Here is a 12,630-nt window from a genome sequence, read left to right as displayed (position 1 = left end):
TCAATTGGATATCCTATTCCGCCCCACCCCGTTCTGCCCCATTAGGAATGTTTGTATTTGATGTCGAATAAAATGATTTAAAAAATGATATTACACGTTATATGCATCATATTACATGCAAGACTTCACGACGAAACACATGACTAAATATCATTTAAATAGAATTTAAAAATTACACGATATACATTGGAAGGCTACAGCAGCGATTTACAAATGTTGCGTAAATTTTAGTACGTTTAGAATATTGCGATATGGTGCAGTGCAGCACTGACACTAACTAAATGTAATGAGTTGCGGCCGGCTATTGAGTGATAAAATACAATTGTCTTGCATCCTCACCACCCCACTACAGATGAGAGCCTTTTCCCATTCCACCCGGCACCCCGTTCCACCCCGGGTCCCCCTAAATGATATGTCTTTATAATATGCCATCTAACCACTCGAAGGAAGTGTGAAAAAGTAAATTTATTTTCTTTCTCTCTTCTAGCCCTTATCCGCGCCCAATGGTGCATAGGACACTGCTTCATGTTAATGCAGTGTTATCTAGATCGTTACTGCGCTTCTTGTACCAGTTCATTAAGATTAAATAAATATTAGAGGGTAAATGCACTAATATTTATTTTCACTCCCCCCCTGTGGGAATTAGCACGGTAACTAAATACGCTAACCATTACACCACGGCAGTTTATAAATAGGTTTGGATACAGCTGACAAAGACCATATACATGGACGGGCTGGGATTCCGTGCAGAAGTAAAAGAATTATCTACTTACGCAGTGTAGATAACATTAATTTTATTTCTGGATTTTTATTTATAATGACTCAAAATATTTTAACCCGTTTTCAGAATTTCCGTTGTCAGAATTTTCAAGTTGCAGATAAAAAAAAATTGTACTGCAAATAAATCAAGTAAAAGTTATCTACATAACGTTGTTATAACTATTAACTAAGTTCAGAGTATTAATCTAGGTTCCGTATGGAATCGACGTCCTGCTAGCTGTCAGCTGTCAGTGTGAATTTGAAATCATGAAATGTCACATCACATAATTTTTCATTTAACTATTCATAAATTATGTCATATTAAATAGGTACAAGTTCTTTGAATAAATCCGTTTTATTGTTTCGCGGTACTACATAAAATTTATGATGAACGTTTGTAAATTGTTGTCAAACTCATTTTATAAAGTTAGGTTATTTTCATCGTTCTCCAATAGCAGACGATGTTCTACATTTACGAAGGATTGTATGAGATTTGATTTTTCTTACTTATGTGATGATAAAAATCTGTCTGAAATCGAATCTAATATAAAAAATCGCAAAGGCGTGGGCGATATTTCTAGGGTTAGAAGCATTTATAAAGAGTTTTTAACGGCGAAAAATAGCAGTAAACCCACAGATGAATTGGAAAAATTATTATACGAAGAAGCGAGGAAAATACCAAATGAAACGCACACTCTTGTGAAAGACTATGGCATGGATCCTAAGGTTGTAAAGTACATCAACAATAAACCCATTTATGAAGGTTTTGAGCCATTTGAGTTTGCGGATATTGTCAGGTTTTTTAACATAATGAGGACTGATCAGCTTGGCCCGATGACTGGGCACCGGAGTTATTACTTCATGTGTGATTTAGCTGAGCTCGAGGAGGCGTTAATTAAATATTCCGTTAGTTGTTTATTAGACAAAGGATTTCAGTTAGTGTCAGTGCCCGATATCTTACCCAGTCATATTATTGAATCTTGCGGGATGACCACGACTGGTGAAAGGACTCAGGTAATTATTTTTACAGAGCATACTTCTAAAATGTTGTTCATTTTAATATTATAAATAAGTGCCTTGATATTCTCTTTCAATATACATATATTACATTATATTAAATGTTCTAATAAAAAATTTGAATCATGACAAATTCAACTCAGTTAAAAGAACATTTAACAGGTTTATTTCTTCAGGGATATCTGTCCCCGTGGGTTGGAATAACAATGAAATTGTAATGCTCTAACTATGTAGTTCAGATATTGTTAACTTTCATTCAACACTATGACATTTTTGAACCAGTTGTCGATCATTATTGTGTAGTCAATGATACTGAAAAGATTTTTTTCAACAAATAGAGGTAAATTTAAAGTTATCTACACTACATAATTAAATCATTATTGAATCATGAATACCAACTAATTTCCTATAAATAAATAAATTTTAATACCTTAGGTTTATTCTCTGGATTCATCACACCATGGAGCGGAACAATGCCTCTCAGGAACAGCTGAAATGTCTTTAGCTGGACTCTTAATGCACACAGAACATGAAGCAATGAGTTTACCACTTAAATTGGCTGCAGTAAGTAGGTGCTATAGGGCGGAAAGTTCTAATGTTATAGAACAAAGAGGAATATATAGGTAAATATCTAAGTCACTTTCTTAGAATACTCTTCCACCAGCAATAAAAACAGCGAGAGTGAGAGAATCTTCGGAAAAAAAAACAAAAACATATTCTTTTGCTTAATCATTTCAACAATTTTCTTTTCCCCAACTCAATCGCAGTGAAGTGGCCTTGAGGTAGTATTTAAAAAAAAATATGTTATGGATTTTATCCTTAAATTGAACAGTTCTTAAATGCTCTTACTACACTATAGGCTTCATTGTCCATACTATCCTACGAATCTAATTACTGCAAATGTATTTTCTCAATAATTTTTAATGTTTAATTTTCTCTTTCAGAGTTCATCAATTCACAAAGGTGGAGATGTTTGGTGTAGCTTGTCCCGAGGGTTCTGAAACCCTTCTCGAAGAGTTTCGCTCTATCGAGGAAGAGATCTTTACAAATCTTGGCTTACATATGAGAGTATTAGATATGCCTCCACATGAACTCGGAGCTCCAGCATACAGGTAAATTATTTTTAAACCTTATAATAGTTTTGGGAGCACACATTATAGCACTTTATTTAGAAAAAATGGTTATATGTAACTGGTGTAAAACTCAAGCAATCAAAAAGAAATGATTGTAGTTGTAAAAAGTTTATTTTTCAATTCATTGATTTTTTTTTTTAGAAAATATGATATAGAAGCATGGATGCCAGGCCGAAAACAGTTTGGTGAAATCTCAAGTTGTAGCAACTGTACAGATTATCAAGCAAGAAGACTCGACATAAAGTACTCGTCCAATGAAGGAACATCTAGATATGTCCACACATTGAATGGCACTGCCTGCGCTGTCCCCAGAATGCTTATTGCCATCCTTGAAACTCACCAAAGGAAAGATGGCAAGGTTGCCATACCAAACGTTCTGCAGAAATACATGTCAGGAAAACAATACATTGCCAAGAAAAAGAAAGATATTCCAAGTTTAAAAATAATTAAAGCAATGAAATAGATTTATGTAATTTTATTAATCTGTGACTTTGCCTTAATATTATCCAAGTTTTTGCATTTATGGACCACAAATGATATTGTCTCCTGTTTATTTGAAAAGTATTAAACTTTAAGTAAAACAAACTAGTTTAATGTGTTTGAAGGTTTATAACACATATCAAGGACAGGGTTGAAGGTGATCATGCAAATTGATAATTAGATGTTTGTCGATTCACCTCCCTAAGTGGAACAGACCTTCGCTAATTTTAGTTTAACTTACGAAATGTCTATTTTCCAAGTGATTATCTAGCGCACATAAAAAGGTGGTGACCACTCAAAAAAAAGTTCATTGAAGACTAAAAATACAATAGGGAATTCTTTAATTATTGAATATTTTACTGTTTTGATTTTACCTTATACCTTGTGCTGACGTTATTTTTACTGTTTATAAAATAAAAACAAAATTTGTTTATGTAAAAATAGTTTTAATGAGTAAAAGAACATGTTTTATTTTGCATTTTTAACTTTTTGTCCTTTTGAAACTTTTTTCATTTTTGCTTTTAATGCTTTTACGTCTAGTTTTGCTTGAGTCGTGCCCTTTTGGGATTCTTTAGGTTTTTCAGGCGGTGGAATAAAGTCTTTCTGCCTCCTCTCCTGGCGTGCCTTGGCTGCAACAGCGTGCTTTTCTTCCTTCTCCTTTTGCAATCTATTCTTCCTCTGTTCATCTGCCAAGAAGTATTCGCCGGAAGCCAGCTGCATGTCCACTTTGCTCTCCTGCTGCGGCGGGGGGAATGGAGTATAGGGCTTCTTTTTATTCTTATTTTTAGGCTGCTTTCTTTTACTGAGGTTCTTGCTTGCAAACTTGGGAAGGAATCTTTCCCAACTCTCGTTCTTTAACTTGGGATCCCGGGCTAGTTCTCTCTTGATCATGAGGGCCTTGACATTGTATATTGGATGAATGTTATTCATGGTGTCTTCCACAATCCGCCTCACTTGTACTAGCCCTTTATATGGCCCTAGCGCGGAAACAGTGCCTCCTTGAACGAGTACATAACAGTTGGTGAGTAATTCGATTGATTTCAACGTACAACCGTTCGGTCCAATCAACCTCTGCCTTCTCTTAACGTATTTTTCTTTATTACTGACCAACGAAGAAATCTTAATGATGTCTGAACCGATGTCGTCCTGAAGGACTCGGACTGCTTGTTCGAATGGTACACTTCTCGATAGTAGTTTTATCATGTCACGAGCTTTGATTATTACATATGGGTCCCATGTTTTCCTGGTAGTTTTCACAGACATACTTCCTTCCACAAGATCTAGTTCCGCTGTGATAAAATACTCACTTAGGGATTTCTGAACCAGAGGCCAACTTTGTCGAAGATATTTTTCGCGGTAACTAGGAAACAATGTGGCGAAAGCGCTTTCTTCTAATAGCCTGTGAGGATTATCTTCTGGTTTGAATTTTGGTATTTTCATAGCCCACGCATTGTCAATAGGACCCGATTGCACTGGTCCAGCTTCGTCGTCAGAATCAGACATTTTAAAAATAGGTCTTTACTCAAAAAATAATCAAACAGGTAATTCTTTTCCGATAAAACTGATGTTTAGTCAAAAGCTCAATTGAAATAAAAATCAAACGTCAGGCAACTTTTAAGGTTATGTTGAATATTATTCTATTATGGAAGACTATTTTTTATATTGGTACACATGGATATGTGTACAGTGCCTCCTATATTTATTAGTAGGTTGCGTTGGTACCTACCTACGCATTTGAATGAAAAATGATCGGTAAATAGGAAACGGCTTACATTATTCGTTAGATGTTTCATGGAATTTAGGGATAATCTTTAAAAAAAAATTAAAAACAGATGAAAACAGTTATTCAAATTCTTCGCTTATTCTACAAACAAAGTTTTCTTTTAAGCATATGAATTATTTAGAAACAACAGCTAAAAGTTCGGATTGAAAATAATACACGTACACACAATTGAAATTCCATTGCGCAAAGATGTTCATATTTTCTAAAATGATAATTTAAAAAAATATATTTCTGTATTTTGTCTTTTACATTTAACAAAGTTTTTTTTTAGATTTGTCTCTCTTAAAACAAATTCAGGATTACATAAAATAATAAGTATACAATATGTTACTATATTTTTTTAGTAAATTACCATTGTTCAAGACCCATGTATCAAAAAACGATCGCTAAAGCAGTTTTTGATTGGGTAAGGGATAAATTTTTAATACAAAAAGTCAGGACTGGCCTAACAGGTTTTTTTAGTATGGAGTTTTCGTGATGAGACAATTTTTTGTATAAATACAGATACAAGTATCTCATACGTATTTAACGCGCTACAAACTAAGGAGAAGAAAGGAAATGGAGGAATTACCAAAAATGCGTACATAAGATCGCAAAAAGTTTCGACGGTCAAAAAGTCGGCATGAAATTTTGAAGTAAAAAATAAAGTTTCAATTTTGAAAAAGCTCAGTAAATTTTAGAAGAAAACGTTTCACGATGTCGAAACTTGAAAAAAAATAGGTGAAAAACGGTCGTGAGAGGAAACATTAGAATAAGCAGTGAAAAGCTATTTTGTAAACAATTTTTTTTGTTTGTTTTAATTTTAATTTCATTGAATTTTTTAATAAATTTATTACAAAATACAAGACACGTATTACATTTAAAAATGGTTACGATTCTTTGTCGATTTCTGACATTATCCAATCCAAATAGTATGATACGCGTGTATAGATGCCAGGAACATTCCCTCCGCATCTTCTTCCTGTCGACGTGACTCCAACAACAGCGAAAATGTTTTGTTGTTCTAATTTGATTTTGAGAGGTCCTCCTGAATCTCCCTAAAAACCAAAAGTGACAGTATAAAAATCTAAATTGTATCAACGCATAACTTCGTGGATTACAATATGAGGTGATGATTGGTTTGCTTCTTTCGTGGTCAGTCTCCACCCGTCTCCATACTCCGCTCATTTGGCGTACCCGCTTCAGCGCTATGTCGCAGATAATTTGGTCTATGTAGTTTAAGCGGTCGTCCTCTGTAGTTTGTGCCTTTGTACATGCTTTCCGCAATCGTAAGAAGCAGGCCTGGGTGTCTTAAGGTGGTGACTGACCGGAACATTTCGTCGTAACGTAACACGTTACGATGCGAGCATTCAGGCAGTCATTATAGCGAGCCGAGCGCTCCATCCATAGTTTCGGATGCTCGCTATGCTCGCCGCGAACGATGTTACGACGAAATGCTCCGATCAGTCTCCACCTTTATATAAAGGCCTATCCATTTGGTTCGCTGTTGTGTTACTTTATAAAGTAAGCATCTAGACTCCCCAGCCCTGCATAATACCTCGTTGTTCCCTACACGTTCCGACTGATAAATCCCCACCATGCGCCTGTAGCACCATGCCTCCAGCCGCCCCCGTTCTACCTACTCGACAATCGGGCAAAATAAATAATAATAATAATTTCAAACCTGGCATGTGTCGGTTCCATTAGAACTATGTGCGCACATCATTTGTGGCGGAATTCCATTTGGGTAATTCCTCTCGAATCTTTCGGAAACTTCGACGTGTCTTCTCCAACAGCTGTCAGAATCGACCATATTCAAATAAGTTTTCAGCATAATATTGGATGAGGATGCTGAAATTCAATAATATTATTAAAAATTTAACATTCCCGCGAATACAGTAATAGTAGGATAAAATGTGTAAAAACGTTAGCATAAAAATGTTAAATAAAACATATAAATTTAGGGTTGCCATACTTGCCAAGATTAAATGAGACGTCTTAACCTACTAAATAAGTAAAACGAGTAATGAAAAAGTAGAAAGGTATTTTTTAAAGCTCTAATTAAAAAGAAGTTTAAGCAATCTAATTAAATAATCACGTAGAATAATAATGAAAAAAAACTTTGTTCTCGAGATTTTACTATAAACTGATGAAAAATAATAGCTTTATATTTTCTCAGTGTAAAATATATGGCCCCAAAAATAAATTTCTCATTTTCTTTAAATTGAAAACACATCACTCACTTTTTAACGAGCTTTATTTTTCCCGGGACAAGCTACATAATTATATAACTATATAAAACCCTATCAAATAAAAATATAAAAATGTAATGACAACCGTTTTTTGCGATTTTTGGCGTATAGTAGTGAAAGTAAATGTTTGGAATAATTCTCTAGATTTGTTTAATTTATATGCAGAATATATTTATTTACCAACCATTTTCTGTTGTACCCCAGCCAGCCACAATCACATCTGAAGTTGGATCACTCGTGTCGTTATGTAAGCAGGCAGGATGTTTGTTGTTAGTAAATGTTACAGGCCTGGATAATCTGGTAGAGAAAAAAAGATTAACAAATAAATACTATAAATACTATGTGTATATATATATATATATATATATATATATATATATATATATATATATATATATATATATATATATATATATATATATATATATATATATATATATATATATATATATATATATGTACAGTGCCCTTTACTATAACCTAAAATATGATTATAACAAATTATAACAAAGGCATGGCCTGAGTGTGGGTACACACTCAGGCCATGCCTTTGTGGGATCTTTTTTTAATATTATAATATACAATTTTTGCACTTGTATTTATATTATATTGTGAAATGCAAAAGAATTAATATATATATATATATATATATATATATATATATATATATATATATATATATATATATATATATATATATATATATATATATATATATATATATATATATATATATATATATTTATATATATATTTACATATATATATATATATATATATATATATATATATATATATATATATATATATATATATATATATATATATATATATATATATATATATATATATATATATATATACATATATACATATATATATATATATATATATATATATATATATATATATATATATATATATTTATATATATGTATATATATATATATATATATATATATATATATATATATATATATATATATATATATATATATATATATACACATATATTATACCTTAAAAGAGCAATATCGTGTATATTGCTAGCTCTGTTATATTCTGGATAAATAACGAAGTCTTCAACAAGATAATCTGTTTCCCTCGTGTTCGTCGTATTCAAAGCGACAGTTCCAAGTCGCACTAAATATGGACGAATCCTGTAACAAAAAGCATAATTTAATAACCCATTAAATATTATTAAAAGTGCATAATATATATTTACTTATTATTATGCTATCTAGTTACAAGTTAGATAAGTTTTTGGTGTTTTAAAGAAAAAAACTTACTGGGCTGCATTGCGTATACAATGAGCTGCGGTTAGGACGTATAAATTGGATATAAGGGTTCCTCCACATTGAAACTCAAGTTGCTGTTTATTCTGGCCCTCTGCAGTTATGTTTATCATATACCCGATTGCCGCCTAAAACATAAATTAACGAGTACATTAAAAAGTCTTCTTATTCTCCGTCTTATTCCTCATTGTTGAGGGTTGTGATCACTCTTCTCCAGTCATCCCTTGACTGCGCTGCACGTAGCACTCCAACCACCGAGGTGCCTGCTGCTGCCTTAATTTGATCGGTCCATCGTGTAGGGATCTTCCTCTCCCTCTCTTTCCCTCCAGGCTATCGACCACAACTAGTCATTGCAGGCTATCCTCGTTGCCAGGCTATCCTCGTACATTAAAAAGTAGATAGGTAATAACTTTTAACTCTCATAAAAAAATTAACCTATCTTATTAAATAAACACGTAGAATAATTTACAACATTTTGAGTGTGTCCAAATACTTTTTCACAAAATTTGGATTATCTACAATTATAGGAGTTATTTTTCATATTATTTTTTTACATCTCATAAAAGATGAAGAAGAATATGGAAGTCTGGGCATTTAAGGGGCTGACGACCGTTTGAGTAGTGTGGTTGTCAATAATGGGTAGAATTGGTGAATGTTATACGTGTGTAAAGTGATCACTTAAACCAGCCTATGACGGTCGTCAGCCCCGTAAATGCCCGGACTTCCATATTCTTCTTCATCTTTGATGAGATTTCAAAAAATAAATAAAAAATATAAAGAATAACAGTAATACAAACTTTGTTCTAGATTTTTGACAATAAACTGATGGAAAATAACAGCTTTATATTTTCTGGGTATAGCATTATTACACAATGTCAACAGTGAATGATAAGGAGAGTGTTATATTACCATACCACGAAGTTAACAATGCTTTTAATATACAAAATACACAAATTAACTAATTGAATTATTCTTCTTCTAACCCCACATCCGCACACATTGGTGCATAGGGCACTGAATCGTATTGACGCAGTGTTATCTTGCTATTTATTTACATGAAGACAAAGTGATCACTCTTGCTCTTCAGGGACCACTATCACTCATATTAAATAAATATAAGAGTGTAAAATTGACAAAATTACAGTAATAAGTTACAACGTTACGTTACAACGTTATAATACTAAGAGAAAAATATTAATTGAATAATGCTCACCATGTGTGGATATTCGCCAGCTGATACTTCTTCTCCTCCTATTATTTGGCGGACGACTGCAGAACTTCTGTCATATTGACCGCAAACTGGAACCATTCATATGTAACAAAAGTTTGCATTGATAATGAAGTGATATACAGTGGAACCTGCTGTGCTGGTCGGGGTTAAGGGCGTCTGTGTACCGGCCAACGTCGGGTCAGAATCGGATCTAGCTGACTAACTGAAGTAAATACTAATCCCTTTCACTGCCTACACCGGGGTACTTTTAGAAAATTTGGTGACGGATTTACAAACTTGTATTTATTTAGATTGGCAGTGACAGGTATATTGAAAGCTTTTAAATGTAGATTCACAGTAAAATCGGGATATAATTTTATGTTTTTTCACATTTTCAATAAATTTCGCAACTTAGTTAAAAAAAATCTTTGCAAGAGCAGATCTGCCACGAAGCCTAGATGCTTCTGTATCAGATCTGGACATGCGGTGGGACAGCTTTCAATATATACAGTGGAACCTCTCATAACGAGTATTCGTTCCTCTAAGCATCTAACTCGTTAAGCGAAACATTTTTACCCATACAAATCAATGTAAAATACGATAATGCTCAATAAAATAATAAATAAAACTCAATATTTTTTTAAATATATTTTTTGTTTAACGTTTATTCAAATAAAATTACTTACAAATTTTTAAGGAATGTACAAACATTGAATATTATTTAGTTTTGAAAATAAACGAAAGTTATATGAATTTATGACAAATTATGATTAATCCCTTTTAACTATAAAACTGTTTAAAGACATTTGTTTTTGCCGACGCTTCAAAATTTGGCGAAAATGTGTCACAGCATTATCATTGAATAAATTTTTAGCAAGATGAGCCACCTCCTTATTAGGGTGATGCTTCTTAATGTGCGACGCAACACTTTCCCATGCTTTCAACTCCATAAGCTCTTCGTTGGTTAGCTCTTGGCTGTACTCTTTCACAAGCTCTTCAATATCGTTGTTATTCACATCGAGTCCCATGATATTGGCTAATGACACAATCTCGTTGACTGTAAACTCCACATTTACTGTTTCAAAATCACATTTCATAACACTCTTTGGCTAAATTGTTTTCCAAGCAGAAGTGAGGGTCCTCTTGGTAACTCCTTCCCAAGCCGCGAAAGTCTCGGTTTACAAGTGAATGTCGTGAAAAAAGGACTTGCTCTTCCTCTGTTATTCGTTATGAAAGGTTCCACACACACACACACATATATATATACATATATATATATATATACATATATATATATATATATATATATATATATATATATATATATATATATATATATATATATATATATATATATATATATATATATATATATATATATATATATATATATATATATATATATATATATATATATATATATATATATATGTATTCCTGCTGAAATTTTGAAAAACACTTGTTTGAGTTCTGTCGTGAAAGTAACGTGAAAAAGTGTTTCCATAATATTTATATGTATGGACTTAACATTTCGATAAACCTTCATATGGTATCAATAAGTACCGGCCGCTTGAAGACTTTTGGCTACTTTGATAAGGCTTTTTGACTTTTAATTAATTAAATTTTTTTGATTAAATTTCCACGTGTTTATGTTCGTAAGACTCGAAAATCAATTTTGGAATGACAATTTTACAAACGCGGTAGTTAATATAAATTTTAACATTATTTTATGTTGAATCAGATAAATGAATGTGGGATTAAGAAATGAAAAGGTTCCTCGCACTTGGGTTACTACGAACAAACGTTAATTGGTTGAACGCTTTTGTTCGTGGAATTTTGACGCCACGTATTAATCCCTTGGACTTTAAAGCTCCGGGCTTAAGGTAGTGACATGAAAAAATTAAAGGCAGTAGCGGAAGCCAATCCTTCATAAACTACGGCTAAGTAGCAGCAGGCTGTGATAGTATTATAAATGGAATTGAAGTCGTCAAAAAAAAGTTAGAAATTTGGCTTACGACTAAGTTGACCAAACGATAGAAAGAAATACTTCGAAGCTTCTATCTTCCAATCCAATCATTATTAGCTCCGATCTTCTAAAAAAATATCACTTAAAATAATAGGTCCTGTAGGATAATATTAATATATTTTTATTAATTAAAAATTGCAATTTCATAAGCATCTAATATTATTTTTACTACTCATAATATAAACACCCATTATTCATTTAACTTACAAAATATCTTAAAGGAAAAATTCGTTAGTTTATATGTTTGATTTACGTTACGTGCAACTGTGAAATCATTATTCTTAGTTTGATAATATTTTTTAAATGTAATATGGAATATAAAAATCATTTTCAATAACAATAATAACGATTTGTATTTTGTGTCAACACTTAATTACAGAAGAAAAAACTGCGCTCTATGTACATTTGTACACACAATAATAAATTCGAATTATGAATTTAATTTTTATCTTGTGCTACAATGATAACAAATATTAATGTAAAACGTATCGAATATTTATATTTTTAATTGAAATATGCTAATGGTGTTTTCCAATTTCTTTCCTTTCTTTTTTAAGCTTAAAATAAGAATCAGCAATATTTCTACTCAGTTATATGTTAAAGTTTAATAACGTAATATTAAATACGTATGTGTGCTTTTTGAAAAAAATCGTAATAATAGCTCCTTAGTTTGTTATAATTTTACACCACTTTTGT

The 12,630-nt window shown here is 32.2% G+C and overlaps 3 protein-coding genes across 3 annotated transcripts; 1 reads left to right on the top strand and 2 right to left on the bottom strand.

Moving 5' to 3' along the window:
• Window positions 1-984: 984 nt before the first annotated feature.
• SerRS-m (Seryl-tRNA synthetase, mitochondrial) lies at window positions 985-3,688 on the top strand. Its single transcript, XM_088276524.1, has 4 exons — window positions 985-1,773; window positions 2,212-2,399; window positions 2,721-2,888; window positions 3,051-3,688. The coding sequence occupies exons 1-4, from the start codon at window positions 1,144-1,146 to the stop codon at window positions 3,370-3,372; spliced, it is 1,308 nt and encodes a 435-aa protein (XP_088132650.1). The 5' UTR covers window positions 985-1,143; the 3' UTR covers window positions 3,373-3,688.
• A 126-nt stretch (window positions 3,689-3,814) lies between these two features.
• Window positions 3,815-5,040, bottom strand: dbe (KRR1 small subunit processome component homolog dbe). Its single transcript, XM_088276523.1, has one exon. It carries the CDS (start codon window positions 4,890-4,892, stop codon window positions 3,858-3,860), a length of 1,035 nt encoding a protein of 344 aa, XP_088132649.1. The 5' UTR covers window positions 4,893-5,040; the 3' UTR covers window positions 3,815-3,857.
• Window positions 5,041-5,941: 901 nt separating this feature from the next.
• Window positions 5,942-10,026, bottom strand: LOC148298923 (serine protease snk-like). The gene is made up of 6 exons (XM_088276518.1): window positions 9,912-10,026; window positions 8,693-8,826; window positions 8,423-8,563; window positions 7,588-7,700; window positions 6,836-7,002; window positions 5,942-6,209 (listed from the first exon to the last, which is right to left on the bottom strand). The coding sequence occupies exons 1-6, from the start codon at window positions 10,005-10,007 to the stop codon at window positions 6,042-6,044; spliced, it is 819 nt and encodes a 272-aa protein (XP_088132644.1). The 5' UTR covers window positions 10,008-10,026; the 3' UTR covers window positions 5,942-6,041.
• Window positions 10,027-12,630: the final 2,604 nt, after the last annotated feature.

This window comes from Brachycentrus maculatus, unplaced genomic scaffold, assembly GCF_059751285.1.
Source record: "Brachycentrus maculatus isolate JH-2025_06_01 unplaced genomic scaffold, ASM5975128v1 h1tg001492l, whole genome shotgun sequence".
Taxonomy (NCBI): domain Eukaryota; kingdom Metazoa; phylum Arthropoda; class Insecta; order Trichoptera; family Brachycentridae; genus Brachycentrus; species Brachycentrus maculatus.
The sequence above is the reverse complement of the archived record's forward strand: the minus strand, read 5'-3'. Positions and strand labels throughout refer to the sequence as shown.